The sequence below is a fragment of the Amaranthus tricolor genome, chromosome 13 (genome assembly GCF_026212465.1).
Source record: "Amaranthus tricolor cultivar Red isolate AtriRed21 chromosome 13, ASM2621246v1, whole genome shotgun sequence".
In the NCBI taxonomy this organism is placed as follows: domain Eukaryota; kingdom Viridiplantae; phylum Streptophyta; class Magnoliopsida; order Caryophyllales; family Amaranthaceae; genus Amaranthus; species Amaranthus tricolor.
In genome coordinates this window covers 17470305-17481973 of record NC_080059.1, presented here as the reverse complement: position 1 = coordinate 17481973, position 11669 = coordinate 17470305, and the positions used below count along the sequence as shown (strand labels likewise).

General features: G+C 32.6%; 1 protein-coding gene across 1 annotated transcript; it reads left to right on the top strand.

The window, feature by feature from the left end:
- Positions 1-869: 869 nt before the first annotated feature.
- On the top strand, positions 870-6867 carry LOC130797489 (mechanosensitive ion channel protein 6-like). The gene is made up of 5 exons (XM_057660092.1): positions 870-2925; positions 3680-3803; positions 3936-4229; positions 4323-4525; positions 6241-6867. The coding sequence occupies exons 1-5, from the start codon at positions 1157-1159 to the stop codon at positions 6527-6529; spliced, it is 2679 nt and encodes an 892-aa protein (XP_057516075.1). The 5' UTR covers positions 870-1156; the 3' UTR covers positions 6530-6867.
- Positions 6868-11669: the final 4802 nt, after the last annotated feature.

Genomic DNA, 11669 nt, shown 5'->3' with positions numbered 1-11669 from the left:
TTAAGTTGTTAAGACATTTTTTAATGGATGATAAGATTCCACTTAGTTGAGGCAAAATAGTTAAAATGTAAATCAGTTACTGATTATTACTTTGTTACTTATATTTATTTGACTATAAATTAAAATTAAAGTTTTATCATTTTTCATCTAATTTGATTAAAAATAGTTAAATAAACATTAACCATTGATTATTAACTCTAAATAAATGAAACCATGTATGTATAAAATATAATTTATTAAAATTTCTATTACTTTATTAGATTAACTAATAAGATTATTGAATATGAGTCGATCATACCTCTATGTTAAAAATTGATTCAGGTTTACAGCATTTCGATTAAAAATTCGTTCAGGTTAAGTCGGTTTTAGCCGGATCAAGTCCGGTTTTGAGCATGATTCGGGTCGGGTATGACTCGAGTCGGTCACTATTAGGTTCGGGTAATCTCGGTTAACGGGAATATGTCAGTTATAAAAATCGGTCGCAGTTCGGATTCAATTTTAGGATTTTCGGTCGTAAATCGGTTTGGGCGCAACTTCGGTTTGGATAATGTCGGTTTGATAAACCTAAAAAGAAACATATTTTTAGGTCGGTTAACTTTCGGATTCGGTTCGAATTTTCGGATCGGATCACATTTGAACAACTCCAATTATTGTTATTGTCAAATATAAAAGACACGTCTGTTTCCAGAGTTAAAGATCCTGTCCATTGAAATGTAATAGATAATCTATTACTCAAATTTAATAGTTAAAATTACTTAATAGAGGGATATAAATAGAATTTTAAAATTTTATTTTTTATTCTTAAATAAGTGTTAAAATTTTAAAATGACTCCTTGAAAAAAAATAAGAGAAATGATTCTAATACCTTTTCCCCCCACTTTCTTAGCGTCAAATCCTCTCTCATGTTTTTCTCTCTCTTCCCTGCTTTCCATAAAACTCATTACAACAGCTCATAATTACAGTCTTACTTTGTACTACTACTTACCATAAAATTCCATTGAAAGCTTGAATCTTTCCATAAAACTCCATTGACAACAATCTTTCCATAATACTCCACTGACAACAATCTTTCCCATAAAACTCCATTGAAAGCTTAAATCTTTCCATAAAACTCCATTTAAAACTTAAACTATCCATAAAAATCCAAGCCACAAAAATGGAAGAAACAATCAAAGGAAGTAGTCCATTAAGAAAACCCTTCACAAAGGACTCCCCTCAACTTTCTTCTACTTCATCATCTTCTTCTTCAAACAATAAGAACAAAAAGAAGCCTCTAGAACAAGAAGACCGTCTTGGTTTGCTCCAAAATCGAAACGACCCCATGTCTCAATCTTTCAACTCTGATTTCTCCATTAAAATAGAACCCAATTCTTCTTCCATGGCAGAAAAATTGAATCCTATTTTACGTGGGTCTAGCTATGATTTCCAAAATGATGTTAATATTGACACCCAGAAGAAAAAATCCAATGATAATACCGAATGTTCTTCAGAAGAGTTTGATTTTCCAAAGGGTGAAGTAGATTTAGAGAATCATTGTTTATCACCAGTAAGTGAAAGTCCAAATGATTATGGAAAAATTACACCAAAATATAATCAGTTCCCAAAAGTTTCATTTGAGGAATCCAAGTTAGTTCATAGAAGAGCCAGTGACGAAGTTCATCAGCAAAACGCTGGGGTTGGAGTAAGTGGGAGGGATGACCAAGTAGTTCATTGTAGCTCAAACGCATCGTTTCAGCAAAGGAAATCTGGGTTGATGAGAATGAAGACAAAATCTAGATTTCAAGACCCGCCTGAAGAGGATAATAGGAGATCGGGGAGGGTAAATCGATCTGGGTTAATGGGTAAAAGTGAGGAGATTGAAGAAGATGATCCATTTGAGGAAGATTTTCCTGAGGAATTTAAGAAAGGTAAATTGAATTTTTTTACAATTTTGCAATGGTTAAGTTTAGTGTTAATTGTTGCTGCATTAATTTGTAGTCTTGTTATTGAGGACTTAAGGAAGAAAGCTATTTGGGATATGAAATTATGGAAATGGGAAGTTATGGGTTTGGTTTTAATTTGTGGTGGGTTGGTTTCCGGATGGTTAATTCGTTTGGTTGTATTTTTTATTGAGCGTAATTTCTTGCTTAGAAAACGGGTGCTGTATTTTGTATATGGGTTAAGAAGTTCTGTTCAGAAATTTTTATGGTTAGGATGGGTTTTACTTGCTTGGATTTTGATATTGGATAAAAAAGTGGAGAAAGAAACTCAAAGTAAAGTATTACCTTATGTGACCAAGATTTTGATATGTTTTATGGTGGCTACATTGATGTGGTTGATAAAGACATTACTTCTTAAAGTTTTAGCTATGAATTTCCATGTTAGTGCATTCTTTGATCGGATTCAGGATGCATTGTTTGATCAATATGTGATTGAGACGTTATCCGGACCGCCTTACCTTGAGATTCAGCGTATTCAGGAGGAGGAGGAACGCGTTGCTTCTGAAGTTCAGAAGCTTCAGAATGCTGGGGTTTATATCCCGCCTGATCTTAGAGCGAATTGCTTTCCTAATGAGGGGAAGACGGTAGGGAGTGCTAGGTCAAACGCGAGTGCGTTCCAAAGGAGTCCTTGGGTTGGGAAGAGCCCTAGGAGTTCGGTGATTGGGAAGAGTCCTAGGGCGCCCTCGAATTCTAGGCGGGAAGAAAAGGAAGAGGAGGATGTGGGGATTAGTATTGATCACTTGCATAAATGGAATCAGAAGAATGTGTCTGCTTGGAACATGAAGAGGTTGATGAATATCGTGCGAAAGGGGGTTTTGTCTACACTTGATGAGCAGCTTGATCCACGAATGGAGGAGGACGACTCCGCATTGCAGATTCGCAGTGAGAAGGAAGCAAAAGCTGCAGCCAAGAGGATATTCACAAATGTGGCTTCACCCGGCTCAAAGTAAGACTTTATCATTACACGTATAGTTTATGTTTTTCTGTTTTGCTATAATTTGACATACTCATATTATGGTTCAATTCATTACTGGCTCCCACCTGGTTTGAGGGTGGGATGTATTAGATCCTTATTCTTGTAATACATAGAGGTTGTTTTCATAGACCTTTAGTAGCAAACATCGTATCAACTTGACATAAATAGGAAGAGTACATAATATCAAGAGTCATTTCAGTATCATTGTACTTTGCAACCAAAGAACTATAACAGGTGAAGGTTATCAGATTGTTTTTTCCAGAATGATGTGTGTTATAAAAACTCAATGTTCTTATAAAGATATTGCTCTTATTGCATTTCCCTTATTCACTAATTCTTTATTGAGGCCGTGAGACGATTTCAATTGGGTCAACTCAAATTATTAAAAAAATGCTTTCTGTACAAGTGTGAATTCAGATTTCATTGCTTTTTTTTTTTTTTTTTTACTAGTGAGCTGCTTATATGGGCCCGTCTCGTGGTGAGACGGTCTCATACGAGACTTGATGTCCCTTATTTCGTAACCTAAGCACCAGATTGCCAAGTGTAACATGTTAATGTAAGATATCTAGATGATGTATGGGAAGTTAAGCTTTTAGTTTACCATCTCTTTCATAATTGTTTCTTTCACTATTATCTTTTCTTGCTTTGAACTTCCCTTTTCCGCCTCATTGTTCTACAATTGGCATAAATGTCTTATTGATTTGCATCCTCATTTTTTTTGAAGACATATACATTTAGCGGATTTGATGCGCTTTTTGAGAGAAGATGAAGCGAGCAGAACAATGAATTTGTTTGACGGTGCTGCTGATGGTAAAGGGATAAGCAAACGAGCACTTAAAAACTGGGTGGTGAGTAATCTGAGACTCTCTAATCTAGTACTCCTTCATACTTTTAGGTCGATTTGCTAATGTCGTGAGGATGAGCCAATAAGCTGCCCTTGCTTTAGTTCCAAGGTGATCTTACTAGATTTGCATTATCAGGTTAACGTTTTCAGAGAAAGGAGGGCTCTTGCGCTTTCGCTCAATGACACGAAGACAGCTGTGAACAAACTTCACCATCTGGTCAACATTATTGTTGGTATTGCGGTTATAATCATATGGCTTCTAATCTTAGGTGTCCCTGTTACTCACTTCCTAGTCTTTGTGAGCTCCCAAGTTGTTGTACTGGCCTTCATGTTTGGTAACACCTGCAAGACCACATTTGAAGCAATCATCTTTCTTTTTGTTATGCATCCATTTGATGTGGGTGATCGTTGTGAAATCGACGGTGTCCAGGTAAAATTCAGTTACCTCAACAAAAAATGTGCTGTCATTCACTCTTGATTCTTGTAAGTCTAATTTATTTTTTCGGTGTCTTTTGGTTCGTAGATGATTGTGGAGGAGATGAACATATTAACAACCGTATTTCTTCGATATGACAACCAAAAAATCATATACCCTAACAGTGTGTTGGCTACCAAGCCAATCAGTAACTATTATAGAAGTCCAGATATGGGAGATGCCATTGATTTTTGCGTCCATGTGTCAACTCCAATTGAAAAGCTTTCACTCATGAAGGAAAGAATAACAAGGTAAGCTGAAATGCATCTGTTTTCTTATCAGGCTTCTGATTAATTAAATAATGGTTAATATAGTATAATCCTTAACAACCCCAAAATTATGGCTCTTCGGTTCACTCAACTAACCGCGTTGGGACCCTTTACACTCAAACAAGGGCAGGACATCTGAACACTTCAATTTGGTTCATAATATTGGAATAGAAGTCCGATAAACATACCCCCGCCCCTCGGCGAAACCCGCACCCCTAGAACGTAAAATAAAACCAATGTTTGGTGGTTCTCGTTTTACGATGTTGCTACCAGCTCTTTTTTGGCTAACCTTAGGCATGTCCACCACATTTACCAAAGTCCTGATAGAATTCTCCATTCATAAATTGTTGTGAGTGACGGTCTTTTTGAGAGACGCATCACATATATGGACTGAATAGCCCATTAATACAATTTAAAAAGGAAATAAGAATGTAGGCTTCATATTTTGAGGTTGTCTTTCTGAGAGACGGTCTCTTACAAGAGTAGTTTTTCTCCATTTAGTTGTAGGGTCCTTTGTTGATTTATACTGTTTAGGAATAGGAACAAACATCTTTCAAAACATTTAGCATCTTTGTGAGCAAGTTTCTAAATAAATGTCAATATATACTCAACATCAATTGGAATCCCTCATTTTCTAAAATAATATTGGACATTAGGTCCTTATTAATTCTGTACTGATTCCTCACTGATTTATTTTTCAATATATGTAAAAGAACGAAAATAAACACAATAAAAAAAGAGAGAAGTTTCTTCTCAGGTGCTTAGTCTAGACCTCTCAAGAACATGGCCTTGTCCCCACTTGTTTACTTAGAGTTGGCAATCCTTGGCCTTACATATAATAAACCTAACTTGAACTAGACATGTAGTTATTGGCATGGGCGGTTCTGGGGGTGTACAGGGTGCCCAACCAAAAAGGGCCCCCAAACCTATAAAGCCTCGTACAAAACAATTATATTAGAATAACATAATATTGAGGTAGAGTAGTTGGTTAGAGTTTTACTTAACATTTTAATGATTATATGCTCAAATCTTGTTGATTATATTTTTTCTCTCTTTTTTTAACTCTTTTCAAAACAATTCTCTAACTTTCAAATCTTATCTCTTACATTATTTAATTTTTACTCATTCATTAATATCAATTATTACCAACATAATTTATAAAAATAATCAACATTTTATTTCTTAATTTTTCAATGCTTTAAACTTTTACTCTTTTTATTATTTATTATAAGCCATCAATTTATTACTATTTTTTCTCTTCCTTTTTAATATTAGAGATGAAAATTTAATTTTTAACAAATTAAATTAAGTTATTTAATAAAATCTATATTAATAAAATAAAAATTATGTTAAGAGTTTTTATTTTAGTTTAAGAAAATTTCTTTTTAAAAATGAAAGGCCCCATTTTTTGAAACTTATTAAAAATTAAACAGGGCCTCGAAATTGTTTGCTTCGCCCCTGGTTATCCGATATATGTAAAGATCTGGAATTCAAATGATTAACTATGATTTGTTCATATTAGGCTGTTTATTTCCTACAAGATCCTGCTGAGGACCCTGAATTTTTCTGATCTATCATTTCTGTCCGTTGGAAAAATACTATTTGTGGCCATGTGGGTTAACAAAACCTTAATATGTCTCCCAAGATGTGGATTTAGCATTGCAGTGTGTTGAACCTTTGTTTAAATGGTTTGCAAGGTACATTGACAACAAGTCGGATCACTGGTACCCAGCCCCGATGATAGTAATGAGGGATGTGGAGGACTTAAACCGACTAAAGTTTTCGCTATGGGTGTCGCATAGGATGAACCACCAAGACATGGGAGAAAGGTGGGTTAGGAGATCCACTCTCGTCGAGGAGATGATCAAGATTTTCAAGGAGCTCAACATCGAGTATCGCATGTTGCCCATGGATGTCAATGTCAGAAACATGCCACCTTTGGTTTCTGATAGGCTTCCTTCCAACTGGACTGCTTGTGCTAGATGATCATGTTCCCAATTGTGTAGATAATGGAGTAATGTTATAACAAAATTGACATTGTAGTGAATGATAGATGGGTTAAGAGGAAAGGTTGATGATGAGCTTATTATTTCATTTTGGCCTTTCCTACAAGGCTATGCCCCCAGTTTTTGTCTTGAGAACCGGCTTGAATTGAGGTCTTTTATTATATAGTCCATATAAATATTCACTATTAATATCTTATTTACTTTTTACTTTTACGCTCTACCTAATGTATTTTTTCAATTAAAAATATCTCTAATTGTGTAGAATGATACGGATAACTAATGTTGGAAAAGAAAAAAAAAAACCAATTTTGGGGTTAACTAAAACATATTTTCAGAGCTAGTGTTTATTTAGAAAACAAACTTGAACCAAACTATTTGATTGTGATTTGGAAGTTTTATACCTGAGCTTTGAGGCTAATGCCGCAAAATGCTGCAAATATACTTAGAAGAAAAATGCAATCAACAATAAATATATATGACAAATGATCTTAAAATAATTCTTGTCGAGAAGGTTTATAGAACTCAGCTAAAAATTAGAAATTTTGCAATGATAAAGTAAAGTAATTATTGAGCAAGTATTAAAAATTAATATTATATGGTTTAAGAATAAGCTTGTTCAACTAAAAATTAGTACACAAATTATTGTAAGGGATCGACTTTTAAAGAGACGGCCTCAATTGGGTTGAACCATTTGATTTTTTAAAAATAGCAAAACAGAAAATGTAGTCTAACTGTACACTTATTCGGTGGGGGTTTAGGATACCTTATGCAAGCATTTAGAATACGTCAAGTAGCGGTTCACAGTATGTCAAGTAGGTGTTTTTAACATGATGAAATTGTCAAGTAGGTATTATGCGCCGTAGGTGTTTAGGTTATTTTACTGTAAGGGTTTAGGTTATGTGCCGTAGGTGTTTAGGTTATTTGTTGTACGTATTTTTGTTATATGATGTGGGCATTTTTGTTATCTGCTATAGATTTTTAGGTTATTATATATATATATATATATATATATATATATATATATATATATATATATATATATATATATATATATATATATATATATATATATATATATATTGAAAAATTATAAGAAACTACCTTATTTATTGGTCTATTTGAAAAAACTACCTTATGTATTTTTTTTTTTGCGAAACCTTACCTAATGTAATATATTTCTCAGCAAATGACTACCACTTAACAGAAAACATGATTTGACCGTTAAGTTTGAGGGTTTGACCAATTTGAAAGGTTAAGTTGTCTATGTGGCAGTGTCCCAATGGTCCTCGTATTTTTAAATAAATAAAAATTAAAACATATAAATTAACAAAAAAAAATAAAAAGATATAACACGTCATTTTTACACATCATAATGATATTTTTTCAAAAAACAAACGTCGCGATTATCCTTATGGGTTAACTCATTCGAAAATCCGATCGAAACAAGTACTTATTCGCCTATTTCCCGACACGTAAACCGAAATAACTCATTTTTACCTATCATAACAATGATTTTTCAAAAATCGGACGTCGCAATTACCCTTATAGAAATAACTTTTTTAGAAATCCGATGAAACAAATACTTATTCGCCTATTTTCCAACACTTAAACCGAAAAAGATTTTTAACGTCATTTTTATCCATCATAATGATATCTTTTCAAAAAACGGATGTCACGATTATCCTTATGGGGTAACTCTTTCGAAAATAAGTACTTGTTCTGACCGGATTTTCGAAAAAGTTACTTCATAAGGATAATCGTGACGTCCGTTTTTTGAATAAATATCGTTATGATGAGTAAAAATGACGTTAAATGTCTTTTATTTTATATTTGTTAATTTATGTGTTTTAATTTTTAATTATTTAAAAATACGAGGATCAATGAGATGCTGCCACATACACAACTTAGCCTCTCAAATTGGTCAAACCCTCAAACTTAACGATTAATTAACGTTTTGATGTTAAGTGGTAGTCATTTGTAGAGAAATATATTACATTAGGTAGTTTTTCGCAAAAAAAAAATACATAAGGTAGTTTTTTGCAAATAGACCTATAGATAAGGTAGCTTCTTATAATTTTTCCAAAATATTATGTGCTGTTGTGTTTAGGTAATTTGGTATAGCAGATAATGTTTTGTGTTGTAGGTGTTTATATGCTACTTCAGTATGTAAAAATACTTATAACTAGTTTAAAATGCCTGCATCAACTATTCAAAATGTCTACTTTCATATGAAAAAATACCTACAAAACTAGTTTAAAATACCTGCTAAAATTATAGTAGGTATATTTGTGAAATTTGTGTGCGTAATAGGTGTTTTTTTAAATTAGGCTGGACTTTAAAAGCAATTTCTCAAAGAGACGGTTTCTCATGAGATTTAGTGAAATTAGTATCACTATAATGACAACCTTGTTCAATTAGTATTACAAGCTTGGTTATATAAGAAGTATCTAAGACAAGCTTAATTACTGTAATCGAAAATTCTATGCAAATCCCGAAATTATTAAAACTGATGAATTGTTACAAGTTATGTTCACCTTTGTATATTATATTTTATTACATCCATTTTTGTAAGTGGTAATATGAACTGTATTTTAAAAAGTCATAATGTGTTTGAATTTTGGTCAACTAACTAAATGTAAAAGCTCACAACCAAATTTAAATCAATAACCATTATTGTCAAATAAAGAACAACTAACAATAGAGCTGAAAAGTTTGAAAACATTACACAGATTTTCATTGCACAATAAAAAAAAATTTCCAATTAAATTTCTACTTGTTCCAATTCATCTAAAGGAAATTGAGGTTTTATTTAAGAAGTTTTTGTGAAAGCGAGGCCCAATGATCTACTAATAAAGTGGAGGAATAAAAGGGTTTTTGAAAATCTTTTTTACAAGGTAAAAGTTTCAATTAGAATATAATTTTGGGTTCTCTATGCCATGAAACTATGAATACAGAAGGGGAATCTATTTTTTTATTTTGCACTATTATACAATTTTTAGATTGCTAACATATGGTTTAAGAAGAGAGATAGTCATGTGAGAACTTTTTAAAACTAGAATAAATACAACTTGAATTGACTACTTTTTGACAAGGATGATAGACAGAGGTAGTTTCCCAAACTATAATCCAACCATTACTAACTTACTTATCGTAGATATATGCCTTCAAGCAAGTACAAAGGTAAAGAAAGCTAAAGAAGAACGTAGGATTAAATGGTGGAGATTAAAAAAGAAATGAATTTGAGGCCATTATAAGACTTTAAGACTTTGTCTCACATTGGTTGTATAGGCAACTAATTTTGTTTTTCTTATTTAACTTTTATTTACTCCTAAAATATTTCATTCCCAACAAAAGTATGATTCTGAAAATACTAGAACAAGCTGGAATGTCTTCATGCAAGTATAAGCTAACTACCACACAAGTTGACACGAAAGGAAAGTGTAGTGCTACTTCTAGCACTCCATTTGACAACCCCACACTGTATTATAGTCTAGCTAAAGCTCTCTAATATCTCACATTTCCACTATCCCTGACACTGTATATGTTGTTCAACAAGTATGTTTACATATGCATGCTCTTAACTTATCTCACAAACAGCACTCAATGCATACTACAATACATTAACGATTTGTTTAGTAAGTGGTAAAAAACGGTGGTAATGGAAATGAAAAACTAGCGTAATTTTAGTTGAAAAATATCTTGGCTACCTTAATGGCCATGCTTGTCCAACTTCAATCATCTCATTTTCTTCATACAATTCATTCCAATGCATTACCATTTGGAGAGGTGGTATTACGTGGTAATGAAAATTTATAAACAAAAACAATCTTTTGTGATTAAAGTTTCATTACCATGGAAATGATATGGAACTTTTGATGTTATTTTACACTATAAAACATTCTCATTATCACCATTTAATACCACTTGTTAAAGTATCAAGCTTAAATTTAGATAATTAAATATAGATATGCATATGCTATATTTATATATGCAAATAAATTAAAGACTATCATTTAGTAGAAGTATTAGCCTCATATAATATAGAAATGGACGTAATATATACATGTAATTTGTTACGATGAAATTAGAGAGAAAAATAACATAGAAAATAAGAAAAAACACGGTAGTGTTTATTAGGTTGTAACCTATTATTATTAGATCCACTTATTATAATATTGTCATTATTATTTGAGTTACCAATTTGTAAATTGTATCTCCTTCATTTGGTATTAGAGCCACATTATTATTTTTCGTTCAATATCTCAAAATGTCTACAAATTTTGTTCAACCACAAGTATCAATGTCATCTAAAGATCAATATGAAGATTGGCGTATTAAAATGAAAGTATTGTTTGGTTCACAAGACCTAAAGGAAATTGTAAGTGAAGGTTTTGATGAACTTCGAATGAAATAATAGCTACATACACACCAGAAAAGAAAAAGGAGTTAAAAAGATCGAAGGGCGTTATTTTTTTAATGCATGCAGGATTGGATCGGGACACGTTTATTAAAATCTCAAACGCAATAACAAGTAAAAACGCTTGGGATAATCTTGCAACAATATTTAAAGGAGTTGAGAGAGTAAGAAAAATTCGCTTACAAGCATTACGAGGAGCGTTTGAAGAAATAAAAATGATCGAGAATGAATCAATATATAAATATTTGGCTCGTTTGTTGACAAATGTTAATCAAGAAAAATTAAATGGAGAAAAGATCGAAGATAAAGATTATTGAAAAAGTACTTCGACCATGCAATAAGAAACTTAATCATGTATTACCTGCAATAGAAGAATCCAAAGATATTGAGAAACTATCAATAGAGAGCTTCTTGGATCACTCCAGGTGCATGAACATAGAATTCTTAAAAATGATGGACCAACTATGCTAGATCATGCACTCGAATCAAAGTTGTCATTAAATAGACAAAGAGGAGGAAATCGATCGATAGGCAATTTTCGTGGACGAGGTAGAGGTCGTGGTAACTATCAACCTCGCAATCAAACTAATGATAAATTTTTAATCCATGGAAGATAGTCTAATAGAGGAGGAAAGAGTTTCAATGAACATTCCAAGACAAAAAGCATACAATGCTATAACTGCCAAAAATATGGGCATTATGC

Coding starts and splice junctions, on each gene's coding strand:
- LOC130797489 (XM_057660092.1), top strand. CDS start 1,157: ATGGAAGAAACAATCAAAGGAAGTAGTCCATTAAGAAAACCCTTCACA. Junction 3,804..3,935: donor GAGCACTTAAAAACTGGGTG/GTGAGTAATCTG, acceptor TTGCATTATCAG/GTTAACGTTTTCAGAGAAAG. Junction 4,526..6,240: donor ATGAAGGAAAGAATAACAAG/GTAAGCTGAAAT, acceptor ATGGTTTGCAAG/GTACATTGACAACAAGTCGG.